General features: G+C 42.7%; 1 protein-coding gene across 1 annotated transcript; it reads right to left on the reverse strand.

Moving 5' to 3' along the window:
- Positions 1-967: 967 nt before the first annotated feature.
- On the reverse strand, positions 968-21,122 carry SUSD2 (sushi domain containing 2; the record flags this gene model as incomplete). The annotated part of the gene is made up of 13 exons (XM_010173151.2): positions 20,882-21,122; positions 18,275-18,479; positions 16,170-16,321; positions 15,498-15,665; positions 15,081-15,255; positions 13,406-13,607; positions 12,200-12,285; positions 11,317-11,585; positions 8,565-8,708; positions 4,925-5,080; positions 2,958-3,206; positions 1,582-1,854; positions 968-1,150 (listed from the first exon to the last, which is right to left on the reverse strand). Coding segments are annotated over exons 1-13 (2,503 nt in total), but the record flags the coding sequence as incomplete, so codon positions are not given.
- Between the last annotated feature and the right edge of the window lie 1,342 nt (positions 21,123-22,464).

Genomic DNA, 22,464 nt, shown 5'->3' on the forward strand with positions numbered 1-22,464 from the left:
AGCTCTCTCAGCCTTTCCTCACAGGAGAGATACACCAGTCCCCTAATCATCTTTGTGGCCTTTCTTTGTACACTCTCCAGCATGTCCATGACTCCCTTGTACTGGACAGAGCACTTGAGTGAGGCCTCACCAGTGCTGAGCAGAGGGGAAGGATCACTTCTTTTGACCTGCTGGCAATACTTTGCCTAATGCAGCCTGAGACACCATGAACCTTCTTGGCTGCAAGGGCACACTGCTGGCTCATGTTCAACTAGGCATCCACAAGGCCCCCAGGTCCTTTTCTGCAAAGTTTCTCTTAAGGCACTCATTTTATAACATGTGACTTCATAGCCCACCCCTCAGATGGCTCAGACTGGATATACGTTTGCCCCAGTTAGTTGCAAATAAAGTTAAAACTGTATTGGTAACGACAGAATGAAGGATGACAATAAATGGTTGGGGGTTGTGCTATCATTTATACTTGAGAAATAGCTCAAATTATGTGGATACTAAAGGACTTCAATAACTCTAGTTCTCTATGTGCATGCATAGATTATATATTTATAAAACTGCTAAAATAACATTAAATGCACATAAGAAAATTACATTAAAATAATGCTGTAAATAAGGATTATTTTTGTAGCGTTTGTATTTTTGTGTTACGGAATAATTTTTGTCTAAGTACTATGCTTTCATGTAAGACTGAGCTTCAAATTTATATTAGGTTGTCCACTCAAGAAGCATGCCTACCAGTTCTTTTCAGCCAAACCTAGAGAAAGGGAAGCACGTACCCCTAAAATATCAACACCATAAACCACCTGTTACTTAGATTTGAGTATTAGTCTTTCTAGAAACCCAGGGATCTCGTGTCCAGTGTCTTCCCAAGTAAGATAAGTTGCTTTTGTCAAAGGCCATCATTGTACTGAGATTACCTTGTTTGTGATAGTATTTTTTAATGTCAATTTGTAACATTTAAAAGGAAACAGACCTGTTCTCAGGACACAACTGGGTGTGTCTCCAGACCAGGCGCCCATCACTTGGCAAATTCTTTCCTTTGACCCAGTGAGTTCATAGCCCTGATTGCAGATGAAACTGATGGTTGAGCCCAGCAGGTAGTTAGTTCCATTCTTTCTTCCATTTGTTGGATGATCCAGCCAGCCACAAGAGATGACTAGTAAAAGAGACATAGCTGGTTAGAGTATTTTGGATTTGGACTAGCAAATCTCCATCACAATGATTCAAATGGCATTTTAGTAGCAACTCATGGAAAGACAAAGATTTTTAGGCTAACGGAAAGACAATACTTTCTATTTTTTAATTTTTATTTTTAAGTCCAAGGAAGACAGGTGAAGGCATAGAAAATGAAGATAAGGGTTCTACACAGTTGTGTAGTAGTGGAAGAAATGGAAAGAAATTTATTTTGTGTTTGTCTAAGTATCCTGCCAGTGCAGTTTTCCTGGTACAAGGAAAATTCCTCCCAATAAGAGTGTTTACAGGTGTGTGAACCTACAGTTGAGCAAAGCCTCCTTGAACAGTGTAAACTATTTAGATGCCCCGCAGAAAGAACTGTAGTGATGATTGCTTTGTGGAATGCTGTATCACCTGGCTTTAGATTTTCTACCAGCAGCTTGTGATTCTGATGAGATAGTCTTGTGGAACTTCCCACTTGAAGGCTTCTTGTTGTCAGGACATCAAATCTGCAGAATGGGTCAGAGTCACAGAGCGAGACCATCTCTTTCACCAGGGGATCAGCAGGGTCTTCATAAGGAAAAAACACGGGCAGAAAGGAAGTATTGTGCTTTTCCCCATAAAAGAAATTGTTCAGTAAGAACTCTGTGTCATAAGTAAAGAGAGAAGTTCCATTTTCAACAGCCCCTTGGGAGATGGAGAAAGAATGAGAGAGAGATTCATATGTAGCTTACAGACCTATACCACTTTCTGCTACTAATCCAAGTGCTTATTTATGTAAATGTAGCTAGAGCTAGAAGAGGTCTGCAAAACCCTACAGCTTCCTTGCACTCAAGATTATTTTCCTTTTCATATGCAGCACCTTGACTTAGCACTAAAGTTAGTGCTTGGTTAACTTGGTGTTTGATCAATTACTTAAAATTAGATCCAAATTATTGTGTAGCTATGATTTTGCATAAAGATGGTTTTAGGTGCCTGCTGGCAAAATGGTGATAAAGTACTACTTCAGACAGAGCTAGCGAAAATAGACATTGCAAGCAACACAAATCCTAATCCTGTGTGTTCCTAAATTTATCATGTCTGTGGTGGCCCTGCTTTTTGTTTTCACTCTACTAAATCAGAAACTTCCTAAAGTAGGAGCTGTGAGACTTTTCACTGTAAGTCGAATCCTGTTGTATGGCTATACACTGTGCTTGATACACAGATCAGCTGGTAGCCAGAGGGTATTTTGCATCACGTTTCTGGCCCATCTCCTAACCTGATGTCAGGAGGAATGCTGACCAGTCTAATGCTGCAGGATAGATATAGCAGCCTGATCACTTTCATTACATGAAAGCAGCCATTCTTTTACACCACCCATCACATTCCCCCCTTTTTTAAAGGGACAACTATTAAGTTGTGATTTAATAAATGATTTTTTAAATTGTCAGCATGGTACTTGATGGAAACATTGCTAATATTCTGGAAGAAGATAGCTGGCCCTGGCTATTGCCATACTTTTGTTAACACTTTAGTCTCGTGATGCTGTGTTTGGCTGATCACAGTAGATGGAATTCTGAAAGTGCAAGCTGTGGAATATGAGTTTTGATTCTTGATGAAACAAAGAGCAGGGCACTCCATCGTGGTTCTGTCTTCAGTCATTCAGCTAGGAATGTTACCCACTTGGGTAGAGGAGAGCACACTTCTCTTCCCAGTATAGGTTGCTTTTCAAAGACTTCATTTGCTAGTCTATAAATCAAGCTGTTTTGCATGTGTAACGAAAATGTAATAATAGACCAGAAATTACTTACAATTAGCTCCAAACTCAAACAGCTGCTGGGGACCTGCATGAACTGACATGATGGTTTTATTCTTGAAGGTATACTCATCCTCTGTATTGCCATTCATTACCCCAAAGAGACCCCATGTGTGATTCATAAACTTCTCTGGGAGCAGAACTGTCAGGGTCAGAAATCCTCTGCTTCCCCTTATTTCCACTCCAGACCCAGAAGAGAACATCACTGTGATGTTCTGATCAGCTGTAGAATGGAGAAAGAGACCTACAACAATGAGGGGAAGAGAACAAAATAGCTAATCATCCCTAGTGAACAGATTGTTGTGTCATCAGTTTTAACCATTTTTCATAAAGCTTTTCCTCCTTTCCACTCTGGGCTACATTCTGAGAAGCATTTAAAGGGAAGCCACACCTTCATACCTACAAATGCAGTAACATGGCTGCTACAGAGTAGTAGCAAAAAAAAGCCCACAGTTGATGTAAGCTGCACTGCCTTCTGTCAGTGTTGCAGAGCAGAAGCTTTGGCAGAAGCTTTGAGATATGAGATGATTACATCAGAGAGTGGCTGTGAGCTGGAAGCACTGCTCTTAGTGGTCACAGGTTTCCTCTGCTTCATGATTGTCTTGTCAGGACCTCCCAATATGGCTTTTTCTCCAAGCACCATCACTGTCCCTTCCATTTTTTTTCCTTCCTGCATCTCTCTGCTTCTGCAGTTCCTTGTCAATGTAGCCTTCCCTCTGCTCTTCATTATATTTTACAGCCATTTGAGGAATACTAATTGCTAGCCCCAGAAAACTTCCTCTGCTGAATAGAAGGCTTACTGTTAAAATTCTAGCAATGTTTAGAGTATTTGCCAAATTATTATAAAGACTAATCAAATGATCACACCCCTGGAGGAAAAGAATTCAGCAAAAGAATAGAGGAATAACATCTAACTGATCAAGAGAGCTCCTGGTAGGTAAATGTGAAATTCAGTTATATTTTAGTATATGTTTTGGTTGTTTTTTACCATATTTCATTTTTCCTGCATTAGATGCGGTAAGCTCAAAGCAGAATATGGAGTAAGGAGTTTTTAATTCCATTCACCCTCCGTGAGATCCGAAGGAAAACCATTGCTCTACAAGACACTGAAAGAGGACATAGAAGATGTGGAGATTGACGCCACCGCTCAAAACACATTGCCAGGACTGCATGCCATCTCTTCATACTCCTCTTACATCCCAGAAAGTTCAGGCAAGCACCAGGTGTTGGTAAAGGTTGTTATTTATGTTATTTGGACTTTATGGGAGACGGTAACATGCCACTGTCCAGCCTCCTGGCAAATCAGATGACTCTGCCTCTTCCTGGACACAACATCGGTGATTCCAGTTGCAGCTAGGCTAACTGGCTAGAAAGCTAACTGTGCTGATGAGAAGCAGGAAGGTTGCAGGTTCTTGTGTGCTCACCTGAACCATGACTCCCTGCTACACCTCTTCGTGGGAACACAGATAGCCACAGTGTGCTTCTCTGTAGCACACTTGACCTGTGACTTTTTGGAAGGAGATGTGAAGCCCATAATTCTGGTGGCTATATTCCTGCCCATATTCTAGCGGTCATCAGTCTCAGAGGCCAGAGGAATCCATGCAGTGGGCTAGTATAAAGACAGGGCCAGGTAGGCAGATTGGGAAAGGCATTCTCCTCCATGCTCTCAGTTTTATTTATTTCACCAAGGCCCATGCCAACATTGCACTACCACGGATTCACCCTCAACCTGGCAGCAACCAAACTGAAGAAAGTCATGTAATAATGAAATAAATTCTAATGAGCTGGGACATTGCCCGTCCTTTGTTTCACTCCTTAAATATTTTTTTGAGTGATCTGCAGCTTGTTTCACAAAAGGACACTGAAAAAAACAGTCGAAATGCATGCATCTAGAAATATTTTTAACTATACGTGGGTTCTATCAGAATACGATAGCTTACAAGGCTGATATTTGTAACTAACCTTTCAGGTCCATCCAGTTTTGCTCGGAGAAGCTGACAACCTCCTGGTTCAACAGGACCTCCAGATTCAAATCTTTTGAGTAGCGTACTTCAATCACATCAGAGTTGTTCTCCTGCATGGCCACTGCACACAAACCTGTCACCTGAGCCCTGGTTCCTTCAAAATAAAAAAAAACCAACCCCCCAAAATAGCCAACATGATATAATGTAAATATGGAAGGTTATAATGATACAGGCAAAAAAAACCCCAAAACACAAAACAAAACCCCAGATGTTCAACAAAAATAATTAAATATTATTACTTACATTTGAGGGAATTGCTAAGCATAGAAGTCACATAAAAACCCACAGTATAAGTCTCCTACTAGTATGGTATATTGAAAGCAGAATGTTTAATGCTAAAAAAGTATGGAAATTCTAATTCATCCCAATGGCAGTGGCTGAGCTATGTAAGAAGACCGGTTGATTTCCTTCTTGCACGTTCAGTTTTGTGAGTAAGGCCTTGGAAAATCGAAGATAGTTTCAGGGAGGGCATGACAGGAAACAGGTTGAACACATATTTAAGAAAATGATCTCCAGAATGAACTGCTCAGTGATTCATGCCACTTCTATCACAAACACGGTAAAATCAATCAAGGGCTGACGCCGCGGGGGCGTTGCCAGGAGCAACTACGGGCGGTTTAAACGCGGTGGAACGTTCAGCTGCGCTTAGTCGCGAGGAGCATAGCGGCGGCAACCGGCGGTTTCGCGCCTGAGCTCGTGCGAGGAGGAACGGGCAGGTTCCCGGAGCCAGGGAAACCCGCGAACACGACAGAGAGTCCCTTCAGCAGCTGCCGATCTCGCGAGAGGTGCTGAGGCGGTGGCGCCGTTGCCACGCTCAACCGCGGGAGATTCAAACGGCCCCTCGGGAGCGCGGGCGGCCAGGGCGGGCAGACAGGACGCGGCGCGGCAGTTGGAGCAGGTAAGGGCGGGCAGGGGGGCGCGCGGGCACGGCGCTGGTGCTCGGCTGGAAGTACCAGGAAGCCACGGTGTCTACTCGCCAAAAAATTAAGGCCTCTCATGCTCTGTACGAGCCGCGAGTGATGCGACCTCCCAGATGGGGAGCCCCGGTGGGTTCATGCTGCCACCCAGGTGCTGGCCTGCAGGGCCTGCCCCCGACTTGCACTGATATCAGACACCAGTGGGGAATTCACCTGTGGGAGATGTGCCCAGGTGGAGGAACTCCTCCAGTTAGCGATGGAACTCTGGGAAGCAGTGAGCAGGTTGAGGACCATCAGAGAGTGTGAAAGGGAAATAGACTACAGGAACAACACCCTGTGCTCTCTGTCTCAAATCCAACAGGCAGGCATGCCTTGTGCCACAGAGGACTCCCTATTCTCTCTCCACATAGCTGGACAGGGAAATTTAGGAGATGAGGGGGAATGGCAGCAGGTTCCTGTCCAGCACAGCAGGCGTGTCCCCCATGTGACAACCCTAGCCTCCGAGGTTCTCTTGCAAAATAGATATTAAGCTCTGAAAGTGGAACCCAGCCTTAATGTGTATGATGGTTCCCACAGCCTGGAAACGTTCCCAAGGTTAAGGCACCCTAAGCCCTGTATCACAACAGCTTCCGTAAAGAAGAAAAGGCAGGTCATTGTAATAATAGTAATGTCATTCCCTGTAATAGTCATTGTCATTCCCTTCCCTTCTGAAGGGAACAGAAGGCCCAATATGCAGACCAGACCTTCTTCACAAGGGAAGTCTGCTGCCTACCTGGGGCCTGGGTTAAAGATGTGGAAAGAAAACTTTCAACTCTGGTAAGGCCCACGGATTATTATCCATTAATAATTTACCAAGTACGCAGTACTGAAACCCTAACAAGAAGCCCAAGAGCAATTAAGAGGGACCTCGGGGCCCTGGGACGAACGGTGAAGGGATCAGGTGCACAGGGTAGCGTTCTCCTCTGTCATTCCTATCACACGGAACAATGTGGGGAGGAATAGAAAGAGCCAGGAAATAAATACCTGTCTCTGAGCCTGGTGTGAGGAGCAAAATTTTGGTTTTTTTTTGATCGTGGGTTGGCCTACACAGCACCAGGCCTGCTGGCAAATGATGGAGTATACCTGTCTCCAAGGGGCAAAAGGATGCTTTCTAAGAAGTTAGTAGGGCTCATCAAAAGAGCTTTAAACTAGGTCCAGTGGGGGAGGGGGATGAAATGAGGATTGCTAGAAACAGGCCTGGGGATGGCACTCCAATGTCTGAGGTACAATGTGCTAGTGAGGCTCGTTGGTCTGCCACCTCAGAGGAAGTGGGCGATATAGCTCCAAGTGGCAGCAAAGATGCAAAGGATATTTATGGGTTAGAAACAACAGCGAGTAGTCACTTAGGAACTAAGGCTATTCCCCTGAGAAGAGTGGTGGGATCAGTAGCCCAGCTGAAGTGCATCTGCACCAATGCACGCAGCATGGGCAACAAACAGTAGGAATTAGAAGTCATTGTGCAGCAAGAAAACTATATAATTACCATCACAGAAACATGGTGGGATGACTCGCATAACTGGAGTGCTGCCGTGGCTGGCTATAAACTCTTCAGGCGGGATAGGCAAGGAAGGAGAGATGGCGGGGTAGCCCTCTACATTAGTGAGAGTTATGATTGCATTGAGTTCAATGATGATGATGATAGGGTTCAGTGTCTATGGGTAAAGATCAGTGGAATGCCCGGTAAGGCAGATATTGTGGTGGGAGTCTGCTATAGACCGCCTAGCCGGGATGAAGAGACAGATGAGATGTTCTACAAGCAGCTGGGAGAAGTCTCATGATTGCTAGCCCTCGTTCTTCTGGGGGAGTTCAACTTACCAGATGTCTGCTGGAAGTATATAATACAGCAGAATAGAAACACTCTGGGTGGTTCCTGGAGTGTGTGAAAGACAACTTCCTGACGCAACTGGTGAGTGAACCAACTAGGGAAGGCGCCCTGCTGGATCTGTTCTTCATGAACAAAGAAGGCCTTGTGGGAGATGTGATGGTTGGAGGACACCTGGGACACACTGATCACGAAATGACCGAATTCTCAATTCTTGGGGAAGCAAGGAGGGGGGGGGGCGGGGCAACAGAACTGCCACCTTGGACTTCTGGACGTCAGATTTTGGACTTTTTGGAATTTTTTCCCCATCCAAAGTATGTTTTCTCAGCTCCTTCTGGGACATTTTTTCTCTGTTAACACATGCATGCATATACATGCAATACAGAAATAAGATAAAGCAGGGCATACACTAACCTGCTTTCTATTAATTTTCAGCTACAATACTATCAAAATGCATCCCCTGGGAGCTATGGCTGTTGATTCCTAGAACTGCCCTTATGTTTCCTTAGAGATGGGAGTGGGTATGGAGAGAAATGAAAATCGGTTTTTGAGCTCTTAAACACAACAGAAAACCTTACACTTCCATTATTCATACCCAATTAAACTATCAAATAATTTTTGATTAGGAAGTTATTTTTTTCTGAACATTCTGTCTGCCTTCTGATTAACTTCAAAAGTTAAACCTTTCACAAACGGCCAAAAAAGACACTAGAGAAGATAGGAGGAATGCTGCAAAGTGCAAATCAAGCAACCTCAGAAGCTGTTTTTTGACCTTACTGCTTCCTCTCTTACCAACTTACCATTGGGAAAGTGTGCCTGCTGTGTCCTGCCTTGCACTCTTAGGGATGTGATATCGGACTCTACCAATGTGTATTCTCCTTGGCCTTTGAAAGTGAAGTTCAGACCATCAAATGTGAGGAAGTGAGGATCCCCAAAAGCAGATGCTGTTTTTAAAAGCAAAAAGAAAAATAAGAAGAAGCAAAAACCATAGCCCATTACTCCTCTTCTTACGTTCACAAGGGAAAAAAAAAATCTCATTCAGGTGAACTGAAGAATGGCATTTAAACAAAGGAGAAAATGCAAGGCTGATCCATGCTAAATGAAACATGAGGAATAGCAACCTTGAACAGCACTGTAGGAACAGCGAGGAATGTCATTCCAGTTATTCTCATCTTCATTGGCCAAAATTTAGGGCTGCACTTTTAAAGGCTGTTATGGGCAACAGTGCTTACCTGGTAGATCCCCTACCAGAATCCTTGCTCCCAGGCTAGAAGCCTAAGTCGCATGCAATGTATGGGGAGATTTGGATGTGAACACAGTGCTATTCCAGAAGCATCTCACCAGGAAGCTTCCAAATGTAGCTGGAAGTGACAGTCAGAGAAATGGGGTGGGGTTTTGAAGTCTCATCTGGCCTGAACAGGGAGAGATGTCAGTGATCTTCAGCCTCAAAGCCTCTCTGGAGGATACTTCAAAACTAAGGATACCTCGGCAGGTATCTTTAGTTTTGCCTTTTAGATCACTAAGAGGTCTGGAGTCCCCTCTCCACTCCAGTAAAAACAGTTGAAGTTGTGTCATCTTATCTGAGGTATGATTCTCAATGACTAAGACCATCCGTGTGACAAGGAGGTCCTTAACTGCTTGATTGTTAAGTATTTTGGGATCATTGTCTCTTTAATCTTTCTGTAGAGAAAGAGTCTCCTCCATAAATCAGGTTCATTAGACCAAGGGAAAGACCTTTTCCCCCCCCCCTTCTCAGTGGTTAGTGCATTCACTTGGGATTTTCAGACCAAAGTGCACATAGCAAATGGACCAACAGAAAATCACAGTAAAGAAGGCTTGCCCCTGAGTGATAGGTTCAAGTAATTTCTCCACATCAGACAGATGAGGTCTTTAAGCCCAGGATCCTATGTTCTAGGGGAGTTCCGTAAGTACCAAGGTAGGTGACTTTTTTGGTTTGAGCTGATTTTGTACTGCATCCATTTTTGACATGCTCTGAGAAGCTTTTAGCATTCAGATCTTTGCAGACGGTTCTGTGGCATTTGAAGGTTAGTTTTCTCAGATGCTTAGGCTTGCACAAGGTTAATGAACATGCTCCTGACTGTGCAGTAGCACAGGCAGTTTGGCATGTACTTTCTAGGAGGAAGATGAGCATCTGCAGTGCTTAGTGAGAGCTGCCCAATAGATTTTTGTCATGTTTGAGAGATACATGTAATGGCATAAGTTAGTTTGAGAATATTTTTGCAAGACCATGTGCTTCACATCCCTCATCAACAGGTCTTTGCTTGAGAGGCATGTTGTAGTCTTTCTTTCCCACAGTGGATCTGTCAGGGCTCTGAGTATACTCATAGGCCTTTATTGCGCTGGCCAGTCTCACCAGGCCCGGTACCTATACCCTCTGTCCATGATTGCTGTCTGACCTCAGGCCCAGGACTTCAGGCCCTGCTTCAGCTATGTCATAGGTGTACCTGTGTCCATCTCCAACACAGCCTTGCCTGCACCTGGCCACGAACCCTGCTGATCTGCACACAGATCTGCGACTGACTTTCTGGCTTGTCCTTGGACATGTCTTGTCACTATGGACTTGCCTTACAATCGCTGGACTGTGTCTCACCCTGGTTACTGTCAATGGACCAGATCTTTGACCCTGTCTGGCAGACCAGCTTCTCAGCTTTCCTTCGGACCTACCTCATCACTGCAAACTCAGCTGGAGATTTGAACTCAACTGACTGCTGCTGCCATCGCTGTGTCGACCGTGCTCACCTTGCTTGGGACTGGGCCGTGTGCTGGCAAGGACCTTGCCCTTCCAACCCTATTATCACACTTGGCTCCCAGGTCCCTATTCTTTGTTGCTCCAGACAGGGAAATCTGATGGGGAAAACCATGAAAGGCTTTCACTCTCTCTCCTATTGCCAGTCCTGGGAGAGTCTCATGTTGTGTCACATCACATCCTAGCCACCTCCTTCAGTGCTCTCTGCAGTTTTCTCCTTACTGCCTGAAGCAGACTGCTGCCTCTTTGCACTTTGCTTGTTTATGGGAGGCCACATTCCTTCTGGACACCTCAGCACCCCAGCAGCATAGAAGGCGGCAAGTCATGTGGCAGCAATAGAAATACGGGAAGATTTGACGACTACTTAAAAGCAAGGGAGAGCAATAATAGGCGCACTTGTAAATTGTAAAAATTCCATATTTGATATGAGTAGCATTTTTCAGCATGACAGCTTTTCTAGGTACTGCCAAGCTGTCATTAACCATCCCTAATCATCTTTCTGAGAAAGTGTCCACTGATGATAGGAATTCAAGGACACTGACTACTAAACTTTGGCTATTTAGGTTCCAGGGGTTGCTGAGTTACTGAACAGCAGAAAATCTTGCAGGACAATTAAAAAACATACAGATTTTGCCACTCGTACATCAATAGAAACCTTCCATGGAAATTTTCCACAAGACATTGTACCCTCACCATTGCCAACTGACATACATATATACAAATATTCTAAAAGCCAACACTGTATCAAAAAGCTACACTCCATAATGGAATTCTGAAGCCCTTACCAGCTCGAGGTGGGCGATATGTCCTGCAGTCACTGGAGGGACGCTTTTTCATATAGACGTGACAATTATCAGACCACAGGCAGCAGTAATAGAAGCTGATGACATCATAAAGCCAGTGGGAAAAGCCAGGTATCCGGGGAGGCTTCATGAAAGGTGGTGAACCCCAGTCATGGCCTCTATCAGGTGTGCTGCCTCCTGTGGAGTCATGCGTGAGGATCTGGGTCCCTGTGGAGTCATAACAACACTGCTGTCCTGCTGCATACCGGGGACTGGTTGAGAAAAGCAGTGAGAAGAAAGTCATCATTCAGCTCTGTGAAGTCCACTTATATTTAGAGGTTACCTATGGCCTATTTATGGATATAGCTAAATGTTTGTGTTGCCAAGCTTTGTATGATGTCCAGAGATGATGCCTCACAGTGAGACTTCTCCCCCCATCCCCTTCCTGTTCTTATAAATGAGACCAGATTAGGGATAGGGAGGGAGGGGCTTTTAACTGAGGCAGTAAGGAAATTCTGTAGGCCTTATAGCTACACTAACATAGTGCTCTTTAAAATTGTTCTGATAGAAAGTGTGCAAATAATAACTTGTTGAGCTTAAGTATGCCAATACAGGAAAGGCTTAATTAGGCCTAATCAAATCTCTTTTAGACATTAGTGCTTGTTTACCCATCCCAAAGTTTAGCACAGTGCAATTAATTGTTTATAAAATCTAAGTTCTTAACTTCATCTCAGCAACTTCATCTCAATATGTGAATAAGAGGGAAACAATGGTTGCTATGGACCTGAGAGTTGGAGTCCAGAGACCTTTGTGACTTCTGTGATCCTGCTATCTATGAGAGGGAACAGTCATTAAAAAAACTGCAGTTTTAAAAAATTTTCTTTACCTGGCTTGAATGGCTCTTACACAGTGCACAGCACCAGGGTGATAAGTACACACACTCCCCTTTTCAATGTCACAGCCATAATCCGTCTGAAAAAGATCAATGCTCACATTTAATGGGGTTCTTTCCTCATTGTCCTTATTTTTTATATCCTCTCCCCATCCTTTGTCTCTGATATATGTGTGAAGTCTAAATGAACTGGTTGCGGCTGTGTGTTGAGTAGCATGGAAGTGATAGGAAAAACAGTGAATTTAATACTGAAGTGATTGGAGCAGCATTTTAGTCTAACCTGAGCATTTTGTGGTCTATTACGACAGACCTTGAAGAGCAGATGCAGCTAGAAGGGGAATTCAACTATAAGTGCAAAACAAACACAGACCATGCCAGAATGAACTTAACTTTTGTCCTATGTTCTTAGACAAAGGTAGTGCAGTAGATCTGACTTTTCCTTCATGTGCTTTTAACTATATAATTTAAAATACACATGTTTGGAGCTTCATAACCAAGAGAGAATAGTAACAAAATTACCTAACTTTTTTTTTTTTTTTTTTAATATGCGTGAATACAACTGCCACCATTCGGTATCATAAATAGGAGAGGAAGTTACCCTATCCGGTCCTCAGATCCACGCTGTAAGTGAAAGTGTAGACTAAATGGCAATCGATTTCTTAGCTTTTGTCATTTCTGTGTTAACAGTGAAGCTGAGAAGAAGGACAGAAGCAGGAGACAGGAAATAATGGATTATGGCTATGTATTTGAGCTCAGAAGTGCAAGGTGGAAAGGTTTGCAGCAAATTATTATATACTAGGCAGAAACGTGGCCTGCTTCTTCCAGCTTGAGATACTGCCTCCAAACACAGACTGCCATCTTGTAGGATCTTGAAGAAGTCATCCCTGCTCCCAGCTCCACAGAGCTCACTGCCCTCCTTGAATATTTTCTGTCTACCATTGGAACTACTGCCTTAATTCTGTGTTTGAAAGTGATTTCCATCTGCTGTCCTACAGACACTTTTTTTAATTCATTCTACCTGGATAAGCTGCATCTTCCTCTGCCATTTGACATGCTACTTGTGGAAATTTAAATATAATTCAATTTCCTTGTAATAACTTTTAGAGAGGGAACAGGGGTGTGTGTGGAGTATGGCATTCCCTAAGCTTCTACTTGGAATCGTAATAAGGGAGGGACCAGAGGGATCAATTAATAACTTACATGAAACCTGCCAGTGTCAGCTCTTGCCTGTGCCAAGGTGCAAGGGCAATCTATAATTTCTTCCAGGAAGTTTGGAAGCTTCTCCTCCTTTCTGTCCCATTCTATACATTTCGCAGTTGCCCATGCATTTGGGTCGTTTCTGAAGTCTTTCCCAAGGTGCCAAGCCAATGCATGCACTGAGCTCCAGACTGATGGAATGTTGCTGGGAAAGAAAAAAAAAAAAAAAAGCGCCAAAAGTTAGACCTGATAGCTGAACAAGCACTGCTTTGACAGTAACACTGTGTCTTAATCACTAACTATAATTATGAAGAAACTTTCAACTTGAGAGAAGGCCACAGCTTTCTTTTTCCTGAAAAAAGTCACAGCAAATCAAAATTTTCATCATTTAGAAGGTGGCATGACAGTATGCAGCAGCATGCAATAATCAGAATACATTTTAGCATTTGTGATTCTGGCTTGCATGGATCTTTTTAGATATAGGTTTTCCATTCATGTCTTTTCACATCGTAGTTCTGTTTAGGCCAGTAATGAAGAACATATATATTCTCTAACAAAGCCTAATCCTGTGCCCCAGTAGTATCAGGCCTGGTGGCAATAGATGGAGAAAAACCATTCAGAATTCTTGAAATGTTCCAATGCTACTCTGCTCTCCACTCATGAAAAAATATCATACATGAAGCATAAAAAAAAGTCCTCTAGAAAGAAATAAGGTTACCCTTCTGTGGGTGGCGACTCCTAATTGTTGAAAAGGTTCTGATGTACTAGTAATATGTTCTGACAGTGAAGAGGGGGCATTTATATATTCCCAGGGGCTACACTATCTACATCTAAAACTGCAGATGTGTAAGAATTACGAAGGAACATAATCCAAGCTCAGAATATGTATGGAACACTTACAGAGGTAAATCACAAAAATGATGGGGAAATATACAATGAAATAAAAGGGAGTGGGCATAAAATTTGTAGGAATGCAAAGGCCTGCATACAAAATAGAAAAAAAAATAAATGCAGAGGAAAGTCTGTGGCTGCAGTGACAAGTTGCACAATTAGGGCCTCCTCTGCAGAAGGAAATCAGCAGGTCCTAGTTTGCCGAGGGTTTGGCTGGAGTGGAGTCATTTTCTTCATAGCAGCCCATACAGTGCCATGTTTTAGATTTGTGACCAAAAGAGTGCTGATGACACACCAACATTTTAGCTGTTGCCAAACAGTGCTTTCACAGTGTCAAGGCCGCCTCTGTTTCTCATACTGGCCCTCAGGGAGTAGGATAGGGGTTGGCAAGAGGCTAGGAGGGAACACAGCCATGACAGCTGACTCAAATTGACCAAAGGTATATTCCATGCCATAGACCATCATGCTCAGCAATAAAACCGCGGGGGATTTTTCCCAAAGCAGCCCTTACTGGGTGACTACTGACTGAGCATCAGTCTGCTTGTAGGAGGTGGTGAACTATTGCCTTTGCATTAATTCCTCCTCATGCATGCCCCTCTTTACTTAGTAAACTGTCTTTATCTCGACCCATGAGTTTTTTCCACTTTTGCCCTTCCTATTCTCTCCTCATTTTTTCATGTGAAATGAAAACTGGAGTCCCAGTTTTAAACATCAAAGGAGACAGCAGCTTTAATACAGGAAGCAATAATAAGGTACTTATGATAAATGAATGTTGTGATATACTTGCCTCTGTCCATCAGAATAGCTGCTGGGTGTAATTCTCAAAATTCCAAAGTCCCACGTGCTGTAATTTCCTTTAGCAGGTACTGGAATGAAAGAAAATTTCCCAATATTGGGGATTTCTCTTGCCAAAGTATAGAGATATTTCCATTCAGCCAACCAGTTTTCTGAGTAACTGTCACCTGTCACAAAGAGGAAGAGAATTATTTCAGATGCTGGAAAAGAACAGCTACCACAAGACTGAAGTTAGATGTCTCCACCCACATGTAAATAAAGAGGAAAAGCTGACATTATTGTCATGAGTTATTTGTAGTTGCCGATCTCTTCTTGAGGCCTTAGTGAAAGTGATCACATGCTGTGCAGAGCTTTGCACATGTTACACATGGTGACTGCTTGTGTGCAAGTAGGAAAAGTGTTGGTTTACCAGTTTCCTGGTATCCCCAGACTTCTATGTTGATCTGGGTTGCTGCAAGTGCCTGGGGTGTCCACGTAAGAGTTAAGTTTCCATCAGTGTTGGAGGTGCCATAATATTGCCATTTTGTCGTATTTACTAAGGTGCATTTTTCTCCATCCGGAACTTTGCTGTGATGTACTGCATTACAGAACAGAAAGAAAGGTTTAATAACATTTCTGCTTTGCATAGCTCTGAAAAGGTGCCACTATATTATTTAAGATTTAGCAGTATTTCCCCTGTGTACATTTTCTAACAGGATGCATGATATAAAAAGAATAAGCTGAAGCTGAAAGAATGCAACCCTTACTAATGTCTGTAGTCCTTAGATTACAATACCACAATGCAGTTATTTTCCTACAGAAGTAGCTACAAAAGGGGAACTGCTTTAGTCAACCTCATTTTTAATCAGGATTTTTTATGAGTTAATGCTATTGCTGCTGTGTAGCAGCAGAACTCAACTGCTGTGAAAGTTCATCTCTCAAAATATGAATTAACATGAGGGCAGCAAGAATGACTTTTCTGAGGTCAAACAGGCTGTTAAGGAAGAAGAAAAGCGATCAAAAGGGAAATGCTTATATAATTTTGCATCCATGGAGCAAGAATATAGAAAGAAGAGGGCTACTGTAGATCTAAGTAAGCAACCTGATAACCAAGTTCCAGAGTATGGAAATGTCAGCCCATCATCTGTAGAAACTTCAAAAGGGATGAAACCAGTCTCATACAGCAGTGGGGAGATGCAGTGGGCTTTTCCATCCTTAGCAACATAGCCAGTGGTTTTAATTGTCTGCTTGAACCTGTTGATGTTGAAAACACTTTTCAGAGTCACCACTGAGAAGGAAAATACTGAATGTCTCAGTTGTGTTTCATTAAGCAGCCTTGTGTCACGTGTAGATCATTCCAAGTCCTGGGGCTGTTTTGCTTGTAGCAGTGAGTATAAACTGGAAAAATTTGTGTGTACTTTGTACTTATTACACCAGTGTGAATTCTGCTGTGCACTGCACAAATACACAGCAATCTGCAAGCCTTGGATTTACTATTTAATTACTGGGGGAGGGGGATATAATAAATTAGCAACAAATAACAAAGAGGCAGCAGAAAGACAAAGGTGATGTTACAGGATTAATAGGATTACAGAGTGGCTAGCTTTGACCATGATACGCAGGCATTGCAAATTTTTGGTTTTGTGGGATTTTTGTGCTGGTAAATCCTGTGAATACAACAAAAGTAATTTCATGCTGTTCTAGAATTTCTGTTGCAAAGATTAACTCAGAGCTCATTGCTTGTTATTTAACCATCTGCTTCCAGTTAGGGCTCCTGCCCAGCGTGCTAAAGTATAATCCCACCCATGACTCTTCAAGATTGATGTATGGTGACTGCATAGCTGCTCCAAGTACCATAGGGAGTTGGGGCCTGATAGGAAGTAGTACCTTTGCTTGACCGCACAGAGGTTTGTATTGGCTATGATAATCATAGAATCATAGAATGGTTTAGGTTGGAAGGGACCTTAAAGATCATCTAGTTCCAACCCCCCTGCCATGAGCAGGGACACCTTACACTAGATCAGGTTACTCAAAGCCTCATCCACCCTGGTCTTAAACACTTCCAGGGAGGGGGCATCTACAACCTCTTTGGGCAACCTGTTCCAGTGTCTCACCACCCTCACACTAAAGAACTTCTTCCTAATATCTAATCTAAACCTACCCTCTTTCAGTTTAAAGCCATTCCCCCTAGTTCTGTCATTAACTGCCCTAACGAAAAGTCCCTCCCCAGCTTTCTTATAGGCCCCCTTCAGGTATTGGAAGGCCGCTATAAGATCTGCAACTATAAGATAATGCAACTGTGCAGGTAATTCAAAGTGCACAGTTGTGTTCTACAGAATAAATGCCTGGGTCAAAGTTTTGCCCAATGGAGAATCATAGAATTGTTTGGTTGGAAAAGACCTTTGAGATCATCAAGTCCAACCGTACCTATCCAGTACTAAACCATATCTCTGAGCACCATATCTACCCATCTTTTAAATACCTCCAGGGATTGTGATTCAACCATTTCCCTAGGCAGCCTGTTCCATTGCCTGATAACCCTTTCAGTGAAGAAATTTTTCCTGACATCCAGTCTGTACCTCCCTTGGTGCAACTTAAGGCCATTGCCTCTAAAACCTTTTCAGGTGCTGCTATTCAGATGGGAAGGAGTCCAAAATCTCACTTAGAACCCCCTGTGGAAAGAATGTCATGACATTGCAGTTGGTAAAATTCAGTGTACCATATGTATTGCATGTGTGTCACACATACCTAAGTGTGATACAAGCTGACACGGCTAGGATCCACAGCTTTGTCTTACAGGAAAACGACAAGATGTCTTACCTACATTTCTTTCTCATTCCTTTCTCATTCAGATTAAGAAATGAATATTTCTTTTTCACAAAATGGAAATGCTAAAAAAATATTGAGAACAAAGAGCCCCAAAAGGAACCTCTTTTAGAAAAGTCACTATTTTGACACGTTAAGGAAAGAACTAGCAGAGTAATGATAAGTCAACCTAAATGAAATTATCCGGTGTAGAAATAGAGACAACATGTATCTTTGAGGGTGAGGGTTAGCAGAACCTTTGTGTGTTTCAGGATTCCAACAGCTTTACAAATTTCATTCCTGTATAGACAAGTCTTGTTTTGTGGTAATTACCTGTTTTCAGAAAGTGAAATTAGAAAGGTTCACCTCCCTTTGGCAGAGAAATATAAAATCATGGCCCACCTGCATGTTAGCACAGAAGAGGCATTAAGAGCTGTATTTTCAAGCAAAAAGTCTTTGCCTCCCATGAGAGATCCTGAGTATGGAGAAATTTTAAGACAAAATTCTTTGTAATCAGGACAGCAAATCCCCAAAGACTGGCATGTCACCTGGCAAGAACAGGTACCAAGCAGCTCCCCACATCGCCGTGAGCAAGAGTCTAGAGCTCCTTGTTAAAGGAAGAAAAAAAACATAGTCAGGAATATAATTGAATTCTTCTAGATGTTCATTGAAACAGAAGTACATAATCTAAAGGACTACTGTAAATAAATGAAGTAGGGTGGTTTTGTTAGTTTAGGAATATATTTAGGTGAAGGCTGTAATCACCTGCATATTAAGGTTGCTTCATTTTGAGTAGAAAAATACACTTATTTACCCCCCAGCCAGAACCTAATTTGACCAACTCCGTGCATATTTTTACATCTATTAGAAAGATAAATCTCCAGAGCAGCCCCTTGGTGAGTGTCACTAATTGTATTTATTTCTGAGAGTAGGTCTTAAGCAAACTAGAATGGGGTCCCATCACTGTCAATCCTATGTGGGAATCAATGAGAACAGAAGGCTAGTGCTCTTGGATGAATGGAAAGCTAAAGTGTGTTCCAATATGAAATTATGAAAAGCTACTGAAATGTTTTTCTTTTATGGATTTTATTTGAGCCTCACCTGAACAAGGTAGCTTTTAAGAACACTAGGTACACAGACAGATGACTAGGCTCTTGACTTAGGTCTGACTAAAGTCTAGTTGAACAGACCATGAGTAATTACTGGATATGACAGGAAAAATGGCTCAACACACATAAAACAGTGAGAAGATGACAGACATTACAGTAACACTGTGAGGAACAGCTGGATTTTGCAAACAGTTAAGGGGAAGTTGAGGTGGACAAGCTGCAGAGACATCTAGGAGCACTGAGGACCTTTTGAGGACTGGAATCTTGCAGGGGCAACACTGTTTGGGTAACTATATCAATACCATGCAATGTTGAGATGACCTAGATAACTATCAGAAATTCTTAATTTGGATATGGATGTACCAAAATTGAAACCAATGATCAAAAAGTAATTAGGGGAGTGTTGCTTATTTGGGAGGACACAAGCAAAAGGAAAGCGAGGGGTCAAGGTGAATGTTGAATAGCAAGCATGGGACAATAGAGAGAAGGGAACATAAAAGGACCCAGTCACACATGAAGCTGCTGGTCAGCGTGTTTCTCTGGCTCAAACCTGCACCTCATCACTATAGCCATTCTATTAAATCCTGCTGCTATTTTCTGTATCACTTTGCTCTCTTGTTTGTGTGTGTGTGTGTGTGTGTGTGTGTGTGTACACACGTGTTGCAATCATAAGTGAACTTCAGGATGAACTACCCAGTCAGGAGAAGGAGACCCACACTTGGAAAGACCCAAGGTCTGAGATGTTGACTGTGTAAGGGACTTGGGATCTGGGTTTAGCTAATAGGCAAATTTAAAGCCTGTGCTAGCATGCAAGGTATTTGTGAATGTGGTGGATCTGTAAATCTGGAGAGAAAGGGTGTGCATGTGTTTTTTCTAGTGACCTTCCATTGTGAGCAGTTGGAGAGGAGTAACAGAACTGTGTGGTGTGCAGGTTTATGGGAGTGCTGTCTGTGTGTACTTGTATGCCAGTAAAAGCACTACTCTGTGTTAGCCTGTGTGGTTGGCTGTGTTAATATGGTGGGTGTAGTAAGTGTATCTGCTTCTTTGCAATAGAGGCTCAGCCTCCATACTGGCTGGACCAACAAACGGCAACAGCAGTATCCACATATGTGGAACTGAAGCAGGAGGAATTTCCTGAATCTGAAAGTAGAGCAGATCTGACACGAGTGGACTGGGAAGGAGAAATCTACTGTGTCCCAAAAGCTGCTGGATTCACCTACGTCCCCGAAGGTCATTAAAAATGTGTGAACAAGACTAGAAGAGGAAGAAAGAAGGTATGGTCACCCCTGATGGGGCAGAAGGGCAATTGCTTGCAGTTCTAAGTATGTCAGCTTTTGTCAAAATGAGGAGGAAATGTCACTGAGTAGTGTTTTGTGTATGGGACAGGGGGACAGGGAAGGCTGTTTGGGTTGTTTCATAGGATGGAGAGATCAAGAAAAGGAAAAGGTAGTAAAAGTTCTCTTTTTCTCTCTCTGTTGGCCTTCCTCCTTTATCCTGAGTTTACATGTGGGTTTGTGGCCAGAAAGAACAGGAATGTTAGCAAGTCAGAAATAAAAGTCAGCCTTCATTCTGTACCAGAAAACCTTCCTATGATGGAGGTAGAAATGCTTGTTCAATATAGGGAGGTAGAAAGTTGTTTTGTGTCTTTAAAAATATTTACTGAATTCTCCAAATTGCCTGTTTTCTTACAGAGGAGATCCACTGTCCTGCTGGAAATTACAGAGGAAGGGGTTGAAAATGACATCATGCTGGTAAAAGCCAGCTTGTGTGGCTTTGCTTTAGCTTTTACAAATGGTATCAGTAATTTCTTAGGACTGATACCTTAGGGAGGTGTGTATTCTGAAATTCAGAAGTCAAAAGTTTGCAGTTAAAAGCAGCAAAATATCTGAAAGACACTCACCTGCATTCCAAAGAGCAGTGAGGGTGAAGAGAATGAAGAAAGAAACACCTGTGCCAACAAATTTCATATTTGGTCCAGATGATTCAGGATGGCTGATTGTGATAGCCTTTGTGCCTGTCTGGAAAAAGCCTTTTATAGAAACACGTGTCCAGAAATAAACAAGATTCTCACTGTTCAAAGGTTTGTTGTAAATTACTGAAGCAAAACAAATGGAAGGAGATGCTCCTTTTTCAGAGGTCATCTCCAATTCAGGAAAAGATGGAGGGGGTGGGGGAGGTAGTTGGTAGATCTCCTGCACATTATTTTAATAGTTAGGTTTTTCTGAAACAGAAGCTGTGTGTTATTTTTACAAGCATTTCTGCTCCAAAGTTCAAGACCACGGGGTCATTGGCACAAAGTGTATGTTTTAATTTTATTGGAGGAACTAAAACAGCTATCAGTAAAAAGAATGATGAAGAACAGATGCTGACAGTACGGTTTTGTTCAAGAGATAATGAGACATTGTGAAAGCATGTTTACTGCACAGTATGTGCCAGCATGCTTGATTGTAAATGAGAGAGGTAAAAAGAGATTCTGAGGAAGGTATAATTGAAAACAGTGGCATGATGTTAGAGCAATGAGATGGACTACAGAAGCTTTCTGACAGAAGCAGGAAGATACTCTGGCAAGGAAGTAGAGCAGAGCTGATGGGGTTAACAGCTACAGTGTAACTGTCTGTTCCACTAGCAGAGTAGGAACTTTATGATGGAGGGATTTCAGGGGACACTCAAAGAATGCAAGGCATGCTCTACTGATCTGCTATGTAAAAGATCAGTGTGTAAGATAAGAACCTCATTGCACTTGGTTATAGCTGAGTAGAATAATCAAGGACAGAGTACAGTCTGGAATAATGATAGGGGAGTTTTGGGAAGCAAGGCTATTCAGACCTAACTAACTGTATCAGTAGTATCATGTAAGGCTGTCATTGCCTGTAATTTTGAGGTGCTCAGAGATATGGCTTAGTAGTGGACAGGTATGGTTGGGCTCAATGATCTCAAAGGTCTTTTCCAACCAAACGATTCTATGATTCAGTATAGATGTGGCAAAACTGGGATCAATGGTCAAAAAATGGCTCCTTGTCCCTCTTTCTTCATTCCTCCCTCTCTGCTGCATCACCTGTTGCTTCTTTCCTTTCTCCCTCCCTCTCTGTCCATCTCGCCGTCCCCATTTTTAAACTTTCCTTCTTTGCTGGGTAGCCCACCACAGTTTTGTTTTTTTTCTCTATCTTTCTTTCCAACTCCTCATCTCTAATTTTTAATTCTTCCCTCTCTCTCTGGAATCCTGTCAGGACTTTTCCTCTTCTCAGTTGCTTTGTTCAGCTCCCTGTACTTGTGTTTTAATTCTTCCCTTGCTGCCGTGCAGCCTGTTGCTCTCTTCCCTTTCTCCATCTCTCTCTGTGTGGCTCCCAGTCCATTCCTGTGTTGGAGCCCATTGTGGTTTTTTCTTTCTCTGTTTCTCTCTGGTATTTTTCAGTGTCATCTTTCTCCATCCCTCTGTCTGGCTCTGGACACAAATTTTCTAATTCCTCCTTCCCTTCTCTGTAG

This window comes from Antrostomus carolinensis, unplaced genomic scaffold, assembly GCF_000700745.2.
Source record: "Antrostomus carolinensis isolate BGI_N321 unplaced genomic scaffold, ASM70074v2 scaffold21188, whole genome shotgun sequence".
Classification (NCBI taxonomy): Eukaryota; Metazoa; Chordata; class Aves; order Caprimulgiformes; family Caprimulgidae; genus Antrostomus; species Antrostomus carolinensis.